We start from the raw sequence: 19500 nt of genomic DNA on the forward strand, positions 1-19500 counted from the left end.
CAAAAATAGTGTTTTTTGGTTGCGCCATACATTTTATGATATAATGAGTGATGTAATTACAAAGGACAACTTGTCGCGCAAAAAACAAGCCCTCATACTAGTCTGTGGATGAAAATATAAAAGAGTTATGATTTTTAGAAGGCGAGGAGGAAAAAATGAAAACGTAAAAATGTAATTGTCTGAGTCCTTAAGGCCAAAATGGGCTGAGTCCTTAAGGGGTTAAGGATTCAAAATGCATAGATGCAAGTGAGCTAGAATACAACAAAATACATGTGTACAATACTTGTTGTGAGTTAACATTTTATGATTAAGATAAAAAAAATTAAAGTAAATCAATAAACAATCAATAAACCAAGAAAAACTATCAATAAACCTATATTAATATTCTGTAGATTTATAAAGTGTAGTTATTGTGTAATTCCTCTGGGTAATGCATTGAATAAATTGCCAATTTAGTGTTATCCCCTTGTCAATAGGCATGAAATCAGACATGGCAGCAGAGCTCACAGCAACTATTTTAGTGAAAAAAAGCATGCGCATGCCATCATAAACAAGTTTGCAACTGACTTTATCAAGCAAACTTTCCTGGTTCTGTAGATATCTGTTCTTATTTCTGCTATTTTTGACAGCTGATTCATGGTTCCAGTCCAGCAGCTCTGCTTTAGATTACGTTTACACAATGTAAACCTGTTGCAAAAACATTTCCGCAGCCAAATTTTCCTGGAAAAGCGCCACCTAAATTAAAATAGACCCCAAATTTTACACAGTGTGATCCCAGCCTTAGACTTAGTGGTAACGTCATTCCCTGTCCGGAGCTCCCTGCACAGGATCTTCAGCATAGTCATGTCTGACAGCTGCCGGCATAGGCCCACATTTATCATTGTCTTTAGGGTGCGTTCCCACAGGGCGTATACGCAACGTATTTCACGCTGCGCAAAATTTACGGCATCAGCGGGAAATACGCTGCGTATTCCTTGCTCACTATACACACAGACCTTTCCGGAGGCAGCCATATGTGTGCAGTGAGTTTTGGAGGCGGAGCCGTGTGCCGGTGTGACTGTGATGCGCGTCTCCGCCTCCAAAACTCACTACACGCATAGAGCTGCCGCCGGAAAGCCCTGTGTGTATAGTGAGCAAGGAATACGTAGCGTATTTCCCGCTGCTGCTGTAAATTTTGCGAAGCGTGAAATACGCTGCGTATACGCCCTGTGGGAACGCACCCTTAGACTGTTTTTTTGTGTCTAAAAAGGGGCAAAACAAAGGAGCAAGCAGGGTTTTTTTGCGCCTTTTTGTTTACACATTTCTGCTGATTTTGAGTTGTGTAAAAAAAATTGTGTAAAAAAAATGCTTCACTTACACCTACAATGATAAATGTAGGCCATAGTGTTTTAGCTTAGGAATGGTATGACAAAGCAAAATGACCTGCCTCTGACTCCAGCCTGTCCACCAGCAATCCTGGCAGTGTGAGCAGACAGCAGCAGCTTATCAGAGATAAAATGAGACCCCCCCCCCCCACGTTTAATATCTGTGAATGGAACAACTAATGTCCAGAGGTTAAAACTTTTGAAATACTATAGGTGAGGAGCTAGTTACAAGCAAGCAAGCTGTGGATGCAGCTGTTTTAGAGGACAAGTTCCACATTCACCAGGTAAAAACAAGCCTAAGTAATTCCTGGTATCCTATATTTTTACGAGTGGCTATTTTTCCTCCATTGTGACAAATTATAAAAATTAGGCTATGCTTTGGTCATGCAGGACAGTTTGGCTTATGCTTTACCCTCAATGAGACAAAGGCTTGTTTTTAAAGGCATAAAACAAAGGCAAAAATGAAAGCAGGTTGTTTCTGAGGTCCTGGATGCAGTTATGATCGCGGGTGCATGGCAGAAAAACACAAAAAAAAGGATCTAATTTCAAATGCCCACCTGTTTATATAATGCCAACCTGTTACGTTAACATAAGGCCCACCTGTTATGTTGATATAATGCCCACCTGTTATGTTTATATAATGCCCACCTGTTATGTTTATATAATGCCCACCTGTTATGTTGATATAATGCCCACCTGTTATGTTTATATAATGCCCACCTGTTATGTTTATATAATGCCAACCTGTTATGTTAACATAAGGCCCACCTGTTATGTTGATATAATGCCCACCTGTTATGTTTATATAATGCCAACCTGTTACGTTAACATAAGGCCCACCTGTTGTTTATATAATGCCCACCTGTTATGTTGATATAATGCCCACCTGTTATGTTTATATAATGCCCACCTGTTATGTTTATATAATGCCCACCTGTTATGTTTATATAATGCCCACCTGTTATGTTTATATAATGCCCACCTGTTATGTTAACATAAGGCCCACCTGTTATGTTGATATAATGCCCACCTGTTATGTTTATATAATGCCAACCTGTTACGTTAACATAAGGCCCACCTGTTATGTTGATATAATGCCCACCTGTTATGTTTATATAATGCCAACCTGTTATGTTAACATAAGGCTCACCTGTTATGTTCATATAATGCCAACCTGTTATGTTAACATAAGGCTCACCTGTTATGTTCATATAATGCCAACCTCTTATGTTGATATAATGCCCACCTGTTATGTTGATATAATGCCAACCTGTTATGTTAACATAAGGCTCACCTGTTATGTTGATATAATTTAGTTTCTAACCAATGTTTAAAGTAAAATTCTGGTGAAATAAAGAAATACTACAGTATAAAAACAATTCATAGTATGTACTTACTGAATGTAGCCAGGTAGACCAGGCAAATGATGGTCAACAGCAGCACTTTGGAAGGACTCATATCTCTGCTCTGGTTTCTTCATACAAGAGAATACACATGCCCAGTATTATATACTGTAGTAGGATGTTTAGCTGCTTTGTTAAACCATATAATACACACCCACCTTGAGCAGGGACACAACTAAGCCATCTAACTATTTACTATGTAACGTGGCTTTGTGAGATTTGTATGGTCAGAGTAACATCTTACAAGTCAATGTTAAAATGCGACCTAGGAATCTGAACTGCAAAAAAAAAAAAAAAAAAGAGGACATTGTACATGTGCACATCATTCTACACAAAATACAATTTTATAATATATATTTATACACACTATGGGGGAGATTCTCAAAAAATTTTGTGCCCCAAAAAATAAAATTTGCGCCAAAATTTTGGCGTGAAAAGTAGCTGCGGTTTACACTGTCCATATATATTGTCTGCTTTACGTGATATTTTCAAAGGGGTTTAGAGAGTTTACATCAAAAATTTCACACCAGCTTTTTGATAGTGTAGAAATTACAGAAATGGTTGCAGTTTTATAGTTATTTTTTGGGAAAAGGTGTTAAGTAATTATTAAAAAAAAAATATATATTGAAAAATGTTATTTAAAAAATATATATATATTTTTTAACTTTTTTTTTTGGTCACTGCACCTGCACTCACATTTAAGCGCAGAAATGTTTTATTTATACAGTTGTCGCTTGTCTGGGCACTAGTAACCATGGAATATTTCGTGAGATGTTTCCGCTCAAATTTTCTGGGATGTAAAATTTGGCACAAAAAATTGGCAAATCCAATATGGCTTCAAAAAAAAAAGTGGCACCATAATGAACTTTCACATATTTTGATATTTTCAAAGCAGCACAAGAGACCTTTGAAAATGTGAATAGTATTGCTGGAACAGAATTGACTGTCGTTTTTCAGTATCTCCCCCTATGTGGGGAATTCATCAAATGTTTTTGTGTAGGTTCGGACAAACAAATTTTTGTGCAATCACTTTTCACATCAGTTTCCAGGTGAACGCATTGATGAACTCAGGACACTGTTCTGGATAGTGCTGGGCGGTATGACCTAAAATTAATATCACTATTTTTTTTAAATTATGGCGGTATAACGGTATTACCGCTCTCCTACACACCCCCCCCAACCCCCTCCCCCGGTGCTAGCTACACATCATCCTCGACTCTCCCGCACTCACCCTGCCTCCTCACGGGTCTCAGCGGCTGATGTCGGCCGGCAGCTGCTTTTCATGGAGGGAGGGAGAATTCTAGTATACCGCCAGGGAAGGAGCGCGTTACACGGGGAGGGAGCAAGTTACACGGAGAGGGGCGCCGGTTACAGGATTCTCTGCTCATCACGCACCGAGTAACAAGCGTGTGCCCGGCTTCCTGTCATGCCCGTATACTCTGGAAACTGCCTCTATGGTTCTGGAGGACTGTCAATACTCCAGAACCATAGATATAGTTTCCAGAGTGTACGGGCATGACTGGAAGCCGGGCACATGCTTGTTACTTGCTACGGACCCCCTGCTCATGGTCCGGTAAAGGTGAAGGCTCCGCTGGCTGGGCTCTAAAATTAATTCGGAGGGTGGGGGAGGGGCCCGACCGGTATAGCGGTATGGGCAAAAATCCATACCGTGGGGAAAAAAAAACTGGTATCAGTTATGAACCGGTATACCGCCCAGCCCTAGTTCTGGATTTGTAATTTTCAGATTGACTTGCCTATTGTGGACCACAGTCCATGGTCACATATGTAATTTAACATCTAAGCATTAAGACTTGTGTACATCTGGGACCATCTCCCTATGTTTATGAAACTGTATGCCAGACAGCCGAATACATTGTCACTGTCACAAAAAAATAAATACAATTCAGTTTTTCTTTTCATTGTATAATACATATTACGTTGCACGTTTCTTTTTTAGCATGATCCCTACACACACTACGATTGGCACCCTTTCAAAATTGTGGAAAAATAAGATTGTTTCAAGCATGTGATGCTCCTATAAACTCACCTGGCGCAAGTAATAGGTGTGGGCAATATAAAAAAAACAATCACACCTAAAAGCAGATAAAAAGGAGAGAAGTTCACATAGTCTTTGCATTGTGTGTCTGTGTGTGCCAAACTAAGCATGGGCAACAGACAGAGAAGAGAACTGTCTGAGGACTTGAGAACCAAAATTGTGGAAAAATATTGCTAATCTCAACGTTACAAGTCCATCTCCAGAGATCTAGATTTGCCTTTGTCCACAGTGTGCAACATAATTAAGTTTGCAACCCATTGCACTGTAGCTAATCTCCCTGGGCGTGGACAGAAGAGTAAATTTGATGAAAGGTGTGAATGCAGTATGGTCTGGGTGGTGGATAAGCAGCCCCAAACAAGTTCCAAAAGATATTCAAGCTGTTCTGCAGGCTCAGGGAGCATCAGTGTCAGCGCGAACTACCCCTTGACATTGAAATGAAATGCTATGGCAGGAGACCCAGGAGGACCCCACTGCTGACACAGAGACATAAAAAAGCAAGACTACATCTTGCCAAAAATAACTTGAGTAACCCAAAATCCTTATGGGAAAACGTCTTGTGGACAGATGAAACCAAGATAGAGCTTTTTGGTAAAGCACATCATTCTACTGTTTACCGAAAACAGGATGAGGCCTACAAAGAAAAGAACACAGTACCTAAAGTGAAATATGGTGGAGGTTAAATGATGTTTTGGGGTTGATTTGCTGCCTCTGGTACTGGGTGCCTTGAATGGGTTGCTCTGTACAGCCCAGTGTCCGAAAGCTGGATTTGCGTCCGGTCAATGACCCCAAACATACGCCAAAAAGCACCCAGAAATGGATGGCAACAAAGTGCTGGAGAGTTCTGAAGTGACCAGCAATAAGTCCAGATCTAAATCCCATTGAACACCTGTGGAGAGGTCTTAAAATTGCTGTTGGGAAAAGGCGCCCTTCTGATAAGAGAGACCTGGAGCAGTTTGCAAAGGAAAAGTGGTCCAGCATTCCGTCTGAGAGGTGTAAGAAGCTTATTGATGGTTATAGGAAGTGACTGATTTCAGTTATTTTGTCCAAAGGGTGTTCAACCAAATATTAAGTTGAGGGTGCCAATAATTTTGTCCAGCCCATTTTTGGAGCTTGGTGTGTCCAATTTGCTTTTTTCCTCCCTTTTTTGGTTTAGTTCCAATACACACAACGGGAATACACATGTGTATAGCAAAACATGTGTTACTGCAATCTTTTTCTGCGAGAAGTACTTCATTTTCTAGAAAAATTTCAGGGGTGCCAACATTTATGGCCATGACTGTAAACACACTATATATTATATACACTCACACACACACACACATGTAAGGAGCATTGCATATACCACAACCTTATTAAAAGATACAATCCTTATTAACAGATACAATTTATTATTTATAAAGTAAAGTAATCCATAGGCAGATTTTGTGTGTAGAAGATTAAAACAACCACTGCAAAAGTTTCAAAAAAAACAAAATTTTATTTGTCTGTATTAGCATTGACAGCTACACATACATTTTACTTTCATAATTAAATACTTATTTGTATATTTATAACAGGCAGGGGATGGGGCATAGAAAAAATGAGGATGGCACATTTGGTTATTTTCATGTAGAATCTTGAATTAAATAATTTGCTTACGGACTTTCTATTATTTTGCAGTAATTACATATCAAATACACTATTTACTACAATCATGGTTACCAGGGTATTCTGAGAGACACTGCCACAATACTTTGTGTACTCTGCAGAGAGGTGAGGAGGTATTGTATTGTAGTGGCAGAGCACTGTACAGTGTAAAGAGTGTTTCTAGAGCCTAGGAGCTGTTTCAATAAACTACCTGGTAAGCAACAAGGCTACATGTTTCACAGCCACAACCGATACAGCAAGTCTACATTATTATTACTATTTGCTGCAGCTTCAGTGCATTTCATTGTGCCTAATGTCTTTCAATAAAGATTTTTTGTTTTTATATGATAAAAAAAAATGAGCGTATCTTAACACTGTTTCAAGTTGCCCCCTATTCCTCTTGCTAGCCATACCTAGCTATGAACTGTAAACATGTGCAGAATAGGAGACTTTCAACCAAGGCATGACAGTGAGTGCTTACAATGGTCACTTACGTGAGGTCTTTAACCTGAGGGCAAGATGACTTACAAAACAAAAGAAGACAAAACAAACACACAAATAAAAAAAAATAAAAGTACTCTGTCAAAGTGTTTGTGGTATCAGAGGAGCCCGTATTGTTAAGACTGCTTCCTGTGTGATGATGGCTCTGTTCCATGGAAGTCATTTTTCGGAACTAAGGCTTGAAGATTGAGGCCGCAGATCAGTCCAATGTCATTGTAGTGCTCGTACCAAGTATAACTTTTCTCCATGTTCACTAGTGAAGATGGGTGCTTTTTTGTAATGTTCCACCAGTTCATCCATGCTCTTAAACCTCCTCTGTCCAATACAATACACACTGTCCACCAGCTGCACTTTGAAGTGTTTGTTTTTTCCTGATGCCTTTAGTGATATGGAAAAATCACTGGGCTGGAACACAGAAAGAAAGAAAAACATGATATTTCACATCCTTATGTAGATCATCATGTGTTCATGAGCATATAACAGGAAATGTGTGTGACAGATCTATTAGACGATTAAACCGTTAACAGGCTGTCCAGAGAAACTATATACATTTATGGGCTTTTGGAGAGGTTTTACTGTATATATATTTAAAAAAGGGCAGACTGGCTAAACAAAAAATAAAAACCTTACTTTCCTCTCTGTCACCCTCCAGTACAATATTACCCAGATCATCACTGACCCTCACAGTATATATAGGTTGTCAGCACTCTGTAGGCAGTGATACACATGGAGGTAGGGTACATATAGAAAATTTAAGGACCCAGCACTTACCAAGTTCTACTAGGAACATGATAAAATGTAACATATGAGTATAAAGGATGTGTTCTATCAAACAACTTGCATTCCTTAGCTGTTAAACAGCAAGATCTGGTGAGCGTTGTGAACTTATCTTTTCTATCACTGACCTTCACTGCCTGTTAAATGGTATGGAAAAATGAAAACATGACTTGTCAGAAGTTTTCATCAGTAGGGGTCTGGGTGGTGAGACCCCCACCAATCACTACAGCGAGCAGGGAAAAGCACTCTACACTGTCTGTGCTGCTGAAAATGGGCTCCACAAAAAGTCTATGGACCCATGTTAGGTGAGTGCCAAAACAGCAGGGAAGGACAGTACTTAGCTGAGCTTTTCCCCCTGCGCTTATAGTGATCAGTGGGAGTCTCCGTTCCCAGGCGCTCAGAAATTAAAACTTTTGACATGCTAAAAGTTTTCTGAAACGACATTGACACTTGCTTTATTTATTTATTTATTTTTTAAATGTAAGACGCTGTGAACTATACAAAGATCTGATCAAATCACAAACCTATAGCTTATGGTGCCAACATTTCCTACTTTTCAATCTAGGCAAGCATATATTGTAATTCTTTACAGGAAGTGTGTGAACTTTTTAGGCGACCGAGCCAGTCACAGCATTATACACGTCACAGTAAGCCTGAGCATTTTTATACTAATGTTCATCCATGTAGCAGAATTTTACTTCCACCTTGCACCAGACACTGCTTTACCAGAACATCCTATATGCTAAGCTCCCAACCACCCCTCTAAAATATAGGGTACCATTAGTAACCATCCCCTAAATCAGTGTTTCTCAAGCGCGGTCCTCAAGTTCCCCCAACAGGTCATGTTTTCAGGATTTCCTTAGTCTTTCACAGGTGATGTAACTGTGGTGATGCCTGATGCACTGACCAGAATTATATCCCCTGTGAAAGACTAAGGAAATCCAGAAAACATGACCTGTTGGGGGTGCTTGAGGACCGCGCTTGAGAAACATTGCTGTAAATGATTTATAACTTTTCTTACAACCTATGCCAGTTTAACAGTGTATATGGTGTCTGCCATTATAGGTATCAGCCACTATGTGTCTCCCTTCCACTGAAAGTTCCCTGCCTGTTAAAGAGAGTACTCCAGGGAACACAACCTACCCCCTATCCACAGGGGAAATAAATGTCTGGTTGAGGGGGGTGCCAGCAGTCTCTTGTATGGGGCCCAGCTCTAGAGCTGAACTTACATAGTTACATAGTTAGTATGGTTGAAAAAAGACATACGTCCATCAAGTCCAACCAGGGAATTGAAGTGTAGGGGTAACCATTCAGCAGCTTCTTCCCTCAGTGCTCTGGCCCCCACCCCAAGGCGAGGTGTTCATTTGACTGCCTGCTCAGCTAATCACTGGCTGAGGCATCGTCCCGTTTTATCCAATGATTGGCTGAGGAAGCCATCACCTCTGTGCGTCTCTGAGGTGGTAAGGGGGTCTCAGAGGTCGGGTACCCCACGATCAGACACTTATTCCCGATCATGTAGAAAGAGGATAAGTTGTGTTCCCCGGAGTACCCCTTTATTCTCACTGCGTTTCTGGTAGCAGAGACACAGAGAGGAAAAACAGAAAGTAGGGGCAGGGCTATGACCACACACTCATTGCAGTGTATTAAAGGATAAGTACCATGAAGTTTTAGATCATGGGGGGTCCGAATGCTGGGGCCCCCCCGTGATCTCCTGTTTGGAGCCCCGTTCTCCAGCACAGGAGCGCGTCACGACCCCTGCCCGAAACGGAGGCCGCCACGCCTCCTCCATAAAGCTCTATGGGAGAGCCATTTGTCAATCTTGGGCTATCCCATAGAGCTTTATGGAGGGGGCGTGGTGGCCTCCACATCAGGTGGGGGTCGTATCACGCTCTTGTGCTGGAGAGCCAGGGCTCCAAAGTGGAGATCACAGGGAGCACCCGTAAACTAAAACTTATCCCCTATCCTTGGGATAGGGGATACGTTTTTCTTCATGATACTTATCCTTAGCCTCTGCTACCAGCCATATGATTGCTGATCTGCTGCCTTTGCTATAGGATTGCTGCTCTACTCAACGTGAAACTACCTAACTCTACCTCCTCTGATCTTTTTGATCTACAAGCTTACTGTGTGAGTTATCTGAGCGGTTATTTGTGCGTGCTAGCCACTATATCCCTTGGTAATCAGTTATAGATTACTATTAGTTATTTCTGTGTACTGGATTGTACTTGCAGGTTTCTCAGAACTTATCAGGAACCTGACCTTGACCCCATTGAACATCTTTTGAATGAAAAATAGAAAGGAGATTGTGAGCCAGGCTCTCTTGACAAACATCAGGTGTCTGACCTCACAAATACATCTTCTGGATAAATGGGAAGGAACTCTCACATACCAAAATCTTGCCTTCCCTGAAGAGTGATTGATGTTATAATCGCCTTTGTAAGCGGTTGCTTTGGAATGAAGGACAGCCAATACATTGTTTGGTCACTGCTACTTTTGAGGGGTTTTGTGAGTGTGTAGTAAAACAGGCACATTATCATATTCTGCTGTACATTTAGATCCTCTTAACATTTTGTGATGGTTTGGGAATACGGGGTGGACTCCGGATCTGTGCCGGCTCCATCTATGGTAGGTGCAGATCACCCTGATGCTGGTCACTTAGTATTGCATTTATAAGCAGCCACAATATTTAGGTGGTTAGTCAACAGATGCTAAACCTCTCTGAGTCCAAATTGACACCCCCATGATGCAATCACTGGGTGCTGATTGGTTGCAGTTAGTTCCTGCAGTTAGCCCTTCTCTAGGCCTCTGTTGCTGCCATGTCAAATATGCTAATAAAACCAGACTTGTCACCAGAACACCCCCCTCTTCCCATTTTTCAAAGTCAAAACTTGACATAGTTGGAATCTCTACCTGTGGAAAATGTAGAATAAAAAAGCAACAAGAAGGGCAAGCTACCCAAAAATAACAGAATACAGAAAAATGTAAAACGTTATAGAGATCAGGATATGGCAATGCAAAAGCATAAATTAGCACTCCGAGTTTTTTGTTTTGTTGCCCATATTGTGTACTCTCGCCATCACAAGTCCTATAGCACCATCTGTTAATTATAGCACAGATGCATCCATACAGTTTAGTACTGTAACTGGGTCATGTGATTACTAGCCTGACTCACAGAAACTTGATGGCCCTGATATACTAAGAGAGGAGTGGAGTTTTCTTTGTGGGGTTTAATTCCCTACAATTTTTTTTCCACTGTATTTACTAAGATTTCCCTACATTTTGCTTTTTTTACACATGTTCTGATCTGTGGGGTTTTCCTCAGCTCAAATCCACCACATTTTCTGTGGAAACCTTAGTAAATATGTTGTTTTTTTGTGAAAAGGTCAAAGACACGCCCACATTTTGGTAACCACGCCCACTTCCTGGTAACCACGATTCTATTTCGGGTTCTGTCACAATGCGCCAAGAATCTGGCGCACAACCCAACAAAACATGTCGGGTTTTACAATAGTAAATCAGGGCCAATGTGTCAGAGGAAGTGGTCTGTACTGGGTCAGCTGACTTCCTGCCAACTGCAGTTAAGTAGTTAAAGGGGTACTCCGGCGCTAAGACATCTTATCCCCTATCCAAAAGGATAGGGGATAAGATGCCTGATTCGCGGGGGTCCCGTTGTTCGCTCCGGGTCTGATTACTGTCGATCACGGGGGCCGGAGCATTGTGACATCCCGGCCCCGCCCACGTGTGACTTCACACTCCACCCCCTCAATGCAAGCCTAAGCGAACATGTTCCGAGGACTGATTATAACAGGGTGCTGCGTGCAAGATCACAGGGGTCCCCTGCGATCAGACATCTTACCCCTATCCTTTGGATAGGGGACAAGATGTCTTAGCGCCGGAGTACCCCTTTAAACCAAAACTATATACATTTGATATAGCCTTGATTATGACCTGGAAGTCCACAGATCTATCTTACGTAGAATATCCATCACAAATAATAAGTGGCCTTTCTACAAACTATTGTTCATGTCTAGGAAAAGTCCGCAGAAGCTTGATAACATTTGGTCTGGAGAGATGAGAAACAGCCAAAGCAGCGACATCTGAAGTTGACATCTCTTGATTTCCCTATTTGAAATGATTTGCTATTAATTGTGTTGTTGTGGGATGGGGCTTTTGCCACATGTAGTCTGTCTTGACGGTTGTAGAAGTAGCCTCATTATATAATTTAATTGCTCCATTTGCTCTACAAGGAGATCTGCACTTTATAACCTATCCTCCTTGTGAAGGTTTATTATTCTCTAAGTACGTCTTAACAGTTAAAAAAAAAAAAAAAATTATTTCCTACACAGATGCCCACATATCCCCATTTACAGTTATGTCATACAGCAAAGCAACTTTACTTGCAATATGCAGCTTAACCCCTTAAGGACCAGGCCAATTTTATTTTTGCATTTTTCGTTTTTTCCTCCTTGCCTTCTAAAATTCATAACTCTTTTATATTTCCATCTACAGACCCATATAAGGGCTTGTTTTTTGCGTGAACAATTGTACTTTCTAATGAAACCTCATTTTACCATAAAATGTACGGCGAACCCAAAAAAAAAAAAAAAAAAACGTTTTTCTAGGGAGGAAATTTTAATTAAAACCACAATTTTGCACATTTTGGAGGGTTTTGTTTTCACACTGTACAATTTGCGGTAAAAATGACGTGTTATTTATTCTGTGGGTCAATACGATTAAAATGATACCCATGGCTAGAAGCTTTTATATTTTTGTACCGTAAAAAAAAAAGAAAAAAATCTAAAAAACTTTTTGTACAAAATCAGTAATCTAAAATTTTCCTATTTTGACCATCTATAACTTTTTCATTTTTCGTATATAGGGCGGTATGAGGGCATTTGCATATATAAAACTTTGAGATAATTTTTTATGAAAAATTTTTGGAATAAAATATGACAAAAAAAAAGCAGCATTTTTGGATTTTTTTTATTATTTACGTTTACACCGTTCACCGTACGGGATCATTAACATTATATTTTGATAGTTCGGACATTTACGCACGCGGTGATACCAAATATGTTCATGACTATCTATAGCAATCATTTGACTGCTAATACTGTTCAGTGCTATGCATAGTACTGTATATCCCGGCGTATAAGATGACTTTTTAACCCCGAATTTTCTTCTGAAAAGTCGGGGCTCGTCTTATACGCCGGGTATTGGGGTCCGGCACAGGAATACTTACGATTATCTGCCCGGGCCGGCTCTTGTGTGCTGCTGCAGGCGGGGGCCGGCCAGAGCATGTACAAACTAATAACTGTATACTTAAAAACCAGGGTGCCTCCAGCTGTTGTGAAACTACAACTCCCAGCATGCCCGGACCAGCAAAGGCTGTCCGGGCATGCTGGTAGTTGTAGTTTCACAACAGCTGGAGGCACCCTGGTTTTTAGTATACATGAATTCGTTTTTACATGCTCTGGCCAGCCCCCGCCTGCAGCAGCACACAAGAACCGGCCCGGGCAGATAATCGTAAGTATTCCTATGCCGGACATCCGTGTGTCCCGAAAAATCTTTTCGGGACATAAGGATGTCAGCGGGTCACTAACCATTCCCCGGCCACCGCGCGTCCTCCTCCAGTCCTCCTGCGCTTCTCCATTGCTCTATGGTTGTACGCACAGGATGTCAGGGACGTCCCGTGCGTACAACCATAGAGGCACAGGAGGACGAGCGCCGGCCGGGGCCTGGTGAGTGACCGGCGGCGCGTCATTTACAGTGTTCCGATCAACGCTCCTCCGGTCCCGGGACTGCTGCTATGGTCCATTGGCCATAGCAGTAGATTGTGACCCCAGACTGGAGGAGGTGACCGGAACACTGTGGGGGGCAGTACACAGACATACAGCCTCCAGCCATACACTCTATATGGCTGGAAGTTGTATGTCTGTGGGGGGGAGCTGCCTACTATTGTGGGGGAGGGGAGCTGCCTACTATTGTGGGGGGGGGGGGGGGAGACTGCCTACTATTGTGGGGGGGGGGGGGGGAGACTGCCTACTATTTTGGGGGAGGGGGGGAGACTGCCTACTATTTTGGGGGGGAGGGGAGCTGCCTACTATTGTGGGGGGGGGGGGAGGGGAGCTGCCTACTATTGTGGGGGGGGGGGGGAGGGGAGCTGCCTACTATTGTGGGTGGGGGAGGGGAGCTGCCTACTATTGTGTGGGGGGGGGGGGGGGAGCTGCCTACTATTGTGGGGGGGGGGGAGCTGCCTACTATTGTGGGGGGGGGGAGCTGCCTACTATTGTGGGGGGGGGGAGCTGCCTACTATTGTGGGGGGGGGGAGCTGCCGACCTAATGTGCGGGGGGGGAGCTGCCGACCTAATGTGCGGGAGCTGCCGACCTAATGTGCGGGAGCTGCCGACCTAATGTGCGGGAGCTGCCGACCTAATGTGCGGGAGCTGCCGACCTAATGTGCGGGAGCTGCCGACCTAATGTGCGGGAGCTGCCGACCTAATGTGCGGGAGCTGCCGACCTAATGTGCGGGAGCTGCCGACCTAATGTGCGGGAGCTGCCGACCTAATGTGCGGGAGCTGCCGACCTAATGTGCGGGAGCTGCCGACCTAATGTGCGGGAGCTGCCGACCTAATGTGCGGGAGCTGCCGACCTAATGTGCGGGAGCTGCCGACCTAATGTGCGGGAGCTGCCGACCTAATGTGCGGGAGCTGCCGACCTAATGTGCGGGAGCTGCCGACCTAATGTGCGGGAGCTGCCGACCTAATGTGCGGGAGCTGCCGACCTAATGTGCGGGAGCTGCCGACCTAATGTGCGGGAGCTGCCGACCTAATGTGCGGGAGCTGCCGACCTAATGTGCGGGAGCTGCCGACCTAATGTGCGGGAGCTGCCGACCTAATGTGCGGGAGCTGCCGACCTAATGTGCGGGAGCTGCCGACCTAATGTGGGGGAACTGCCGACCTAATGTGCGGGAGCTGCCGACCTAATGTGCGGGAGCTGCCGACCTAATGTGCGGGAGCTGCCGACCTAATGTGCGGGAGCTGCCGACCTAATGTGGGGGAACTGCTGACCTAATGTGTGGGAGCTGCTGACCTAATGTGCGGGAGCTGCCTACTATTGTGGGGGAACATGCTGCCTACCTAATGTGGGGGAACTATACTGCCTACTTAATATGGGGGGGGGGAACTACAAGGTACTGTACATCGCGGTAGGAGGGGTAGTCTTATACGGCAAGTATATCTCAAGCTCTATATTTTCAGTGTAAAAGTTGGGGGGAGTCTTATACGCCGGCATATACTATACGGTACTAATCAGTATTATCGGTGATCTTCTGCTCAGGTCTGCTCGATCTCAGACCAGAGCAGAAGATGCAGGAGACTGACAGAGGCAGGTGAGGGGACCTCCGTCCGCCATTACAGATGATCGGATCCCTGCGGCAGCGTTGCCGGCGATCCGATCATCTATTTTAACATGCGCATTGCCTGATCAGTACTGATCACGGCATCTGAGGGGTTAATGGCAGACATCTGCGCGATTGCGGATTTCGGCTAGCAGCCAGAACCTGCAGTGTATGACGCGAGCACCGCTCCGATGTTCGCGGTCATACACAGGACGTAAATGGTGCGCGAAGTTCCACCAAACCAGGATGTACAATTACGTCCTTGGTCGTTAATTATAGTGGTCTGGGGGAGTCAAAATATGACAGTTGCGCTTTAACCCTTCAGTAATAAAAAAAAAGTTTGAATCAACCCCCTTTTCCCATAAAAAATAAATAAATATATGTAAACAAAAATAAACATATAGGGTATTGCCGCGTGCATAAATGTCCGAACTATAAAAATATAATGTTAAAGGGGTACTCCGCCCCTCGACATCTTATCCCCTATCCAAAGGATAGGGGATAAGATGTCAGATCGCGGGGGTCCCGCCGCTGGGGACCCCCAGGATCTCTACTGCAGCACCCACCTGTTGCGGCTTCCGGAAAAGCTGGAGGCTTCGGCTCCCGACCACGGTGACGGGAGATCGTGACTTAACGACTCCTCCCCCGTGTGACGTCACGCCCCGCCCCTCAATGCAAGTCTATGAGAGGGGGCGTGACATCACATGGGGGCAGAGTTGTGATGTCACGATCTCCCGTCACCGTGGTCGAGAGGCGAAGCCGCAACAGGTTGGCGCTGCCGGAAGCCGCAACAGGTGGGTGCTGCAGCCGAAATCCCGGGGGTCCCCAGCGGCGGGACCCCCGCGATCTGACATCTTATCCCCTATCCTTTCAATAGGGGATAAGATGCCTAGGGGCAGAGTACCCCTTTAATTAAACCGCACATTCAATGGCGCACACGTAAAAAAAAATCCAAAATTGCATATTTTTGGTCACTTTGTATACCCTAAAATAAAAATGTATAAAAAGTGATCAAAAAGTCCCATCAAAACAAAAATGGTACCGATAAAAACTTCAGATCACGGAGCAAAGAATGAGCCCTCATACCGCCCAATATACAGAAAAATAAAGTTATAGGGGTCAGAAGATGACAATTTTAAACATACTAATCTTGGTGTATGGTGAAATGATTGATGTCATTACCAAGTACAATTGGTGGCGCAAAAAACAAGCCCTCATATGGGTCTGTATTGGATGAGAAATTTTTTCACAGTACTACTGCTTTAATGTTCAATTTTAATCGTTTGGAAATTTCCACAGGTGGCAGAAACCCATATGTTTACGTTTATTTTGGTTAAATTAAATTAGTTTATTTGAAAAATGGGAAAAGAGGACGATTCAAACTTTTATTAGGGAAGTGGTTTACTCACATTCATATATTTTTTGACATTTTATTCACTATTTTCTAGTTCCCAGAGAGGATTATTTCATGCAATCCTTCAATTGCATACACATAGCACAGCATTGATCAGTGTTAACGGCACTACATTATCTCAGGCTGCCAGCAATGTTAGGGTATGTTCACATGGTAGGAAAATGTGCAGAATGTCAGCCTGGAAAACACAGGTGGACATTCTTCACATTTGAAAGTTTCAGTTAGGATGGCTTGGAAATGTGCTGTCCCATTTCCGAGCAAAATTTGCACAAAGAATAGAAATGTAATTTCTTATTGCAGATGCCAGAATCGGCATTTCCATAAAAATTTCTCCATGTGCATAGAGCAGCAGATTCCCATTTAAATCAATGGGAATCTGCTGCAGCGGAATATTTGTGTGAACATACCCTTGGAGGGCCAATTGGACAACACTAAGAGACCTCTGTCCAACCTCTAAGCTGAGCAGGACCCGCACCTTTGATCGCAGCATCTAAAGGGTTCATGCAAGATACTGGCCTGATTGGCAGTGTCTGGCATTAGTTGTGGGTCCTGAATGCTGATGGCAACAAGGATCCCACCAGGAGCAAGACAAAGGCTTACATTTACACTGAAGGGGTTAAAGAGGTACTCTACCCCTAGACATCTTATCCCCCTATCCTTTGGATATGTACATCATGGTTCGGTGGTACTTAACGCACCATGATGTACATTTACGCGCCACCATGACCGTGAGCACCGGACCGGTGCTCGAGTCATGCGCAGCAGGTCCTGGATGCTATCAGCAGCCAGGGACCTACCAGAAACGGCGGACATTAACAATTAACCCCTCAGATGCCGTGATTAATACAGATCACATCATCTGCGGCACTTTAAATGGATGATCGGATCGCCTGCAGTGCTGCCGTGGGGATCAGATCTTACATAATGGAAGACAGATGTCCCCTCACCTGCCTCCGTCCGTCTCCAGGTGTCTTCTGCTCTGGTCTGAGATCGAGCAGACCAGAGCAGAAGATAGCCGATAATACTGATCAGTGCTATGCCCTATGCATAGCACTGAACAGTATTAGCAACCTAATGATTGCTATAAACAGTCCCCTATGGGGACTATTAAAGTAAAAATTTGAAAACTCTCCTCCCCAAATAAAAATCTAAATCATTCACTACAGATTTAAAAAATTTGCCCTTATGATGCCCCGTATACGGACAATTGAGAAAGTTATAGGTGGTCAAAATAGGGCAATTTCAAACATACAAATTTTGTTAAAATAATTTGAGATTTTTTTAAAGCGGTACAATTATAAAAAGGCATATAACATGAGTATCATTTTAATTGTATTGACCTACAGAATAAAGAAAACATGTCATTTTTACCGTAAAGTGTACAGCGTGAAAACAAAACCTTTCAAAATTTGCTAAATTGGGGTGTTCTTTTCAATTTTCCCACATAAATAATATTTTATTAGTTGCGCCGTACATTTTATGGTAAAATAAGTGATGTCATTACAAAGTAAAATTGGTGATGCAAAAAACAAGCCCTCATATGGGTCTGTGGATGGAAATATAAAAGATTTATGATTTTTAGAAGGTGAGGTGGAAAAAACGAAAATGCTAAAATAAAATGGGACTGGTCCTTGAGGGGTTAAAATCATAGAACTATAACAACCGAATTGAAAACTCTCAGAACACATTGGGAAACAATTCAAATGCATAAGAATATTATACCCATACACATTGATCTGCCTGCAGAAAAAGCTGACAAGTCTCAAAAGTAAAAGCAAAGTGGCCAAATGTCAGCAACATGGTAATGCCAAGGCTGAAAGACACTGGCATAAACATGAGATCCAGCTCTTGGTCCTGTACTGATGAAACTATGTTATCGTATGTTCTAAAGTTATTTGTTATTATCGGATCATTCTAGCCGTCTCAATGTATTTACACAAGAGGAAATGACTTTACTGGAACTTGATGCTATCAAAAGAAACTATAGTCTTAATCTACATTACAATCAAAATGGCACATTAAGTGTAAACCTTCATATATGTGACATGGTGTGCAGGAAAAACAATACGCAATATGGAGGCGGAAAAAATGTACTCACTGAAGACTCACTGTCTCGGATAACAAAGTCTCCCTCCATTCCTCTTTCATTCAGGGCACATTCAGCTTGATGTCTTGTAACCCCTCCATAGTACCACTGTTTCCCAACAAAGCGCCCTGTGCACGCAGGACCTATATAGCTTATTTGGTGAACATGAGAACTATTTATGGAAGGACCATCATTTAAAATGACAACATAGTTTTTGGGAACAAGACCAATCTGTCCACTAGAATTTTTACATTTCCACCATTCAGGGTCATTCTCAGGCTTTTCAATGACTTCCATGATTTCTCCTTTCTCAAAGTTCAGTTCTTCTTCTGTTACCGAACTAAATGGGTAGAGTGTCTGAACAACATGGAGAATTTTAGTGTTCTGGCCATTGCTTAGAGATGCTCCTTTTCTTAAGCTTAGAAAACTAGGGGAATCTGCTGTCGCTTCATCAACTTCTTCAACTACATAATTTGATGGGAACCACCCAACCTGTCCATTGTGTGTTCCACGCCACCAGCCATCGCTACACTTTTCCATAACAATCACTCGCGAACCCTTCACAAGGGACAGTTCGTCATCTCTCTCTGCAGTATATGCAAACTTTACATATGCTGGAACGTTTAAGTCATAGATCCTATCTGCATTGGTACCATTTGATGAATATTCCGCTTCAGTGCTTGGAGTAGGTGATGCATCTCGAGTGCTAGTCTTCCTCTTAGTCTTCCCAAGCCCTGTAAAAAAAGGAAATTGTTTTTAACATCACATTTGTGAATGCCAAGTATTATATCATAAATAAAATGTAATACAAAAGAAAAAAAGTAGATATGATAGCATAAATATAGTGGTCTTCTCCTCAAAGAAAACATCCATA

At 42.9% G+C, this 19500-nt stretch overlaps 2 protein-coding genes across 4 annotated transcripts in view; both read right to left on the bottom strand.

Annotated features, from left to right (window-relative positions):
* The window catches only part of LOC130355648 (otospiralin-like), a 64234-nt gene extending 61401 nt beyond the window's left edge, over positions 1–2833 (bottom strand). Inside the window, exon 1 of the mRNA XM_056556052.1 lies at positions 2762–2833. Within this exon, the coding sequence (XP_056412027.1) occupies positions 2762–2822 (61 nt within the window). The 5' untranslated portion in view covers positions 2823–2833. The remainder of the gene's footprint in view (positions 1–2761) is intronic.
* A 3458-nt stretch (positions 2834–6291) lies between these two features.
* NCK2 (NCK adaptor protein 2) overlaps positions 6292–19500 on the bottom strand; it is a 64494-nt gene continuing 51285 nt past the window's right edge. For all 3 annotated transcript variants that reach the window (XM_056556050.1, XM_056556049.1, XM_056556048.1), the window contains 2 exons: positions 18639–19360; positions 6292–7355 (listed from right to left, as the gene is read on the bottom strand). In XM_056556050.1, the coding sequence (XP_056412025.1) occupies positions 7161–7355; positions 18639–19360 (917 nt within the window). In that variant the 3' untranslated portion in view covers positions 6292–7160. The remainder of the gene's footprint in view (positions 7356–18638; positions 19361–19500) is intronic.

This window comes from Hyla sarda, chromosome 2, assembly GCF_029499605.1.
Source record: "Hyla sarda isolate aHylSar1 chromosome 2, aHylSar1.hap1, whole genome shotgun sequence".
NCBI lineage: Eukaryota > Metazoa > Chordata > Amphibia > Anura > Hylidae > Hyla > Hyla sarda.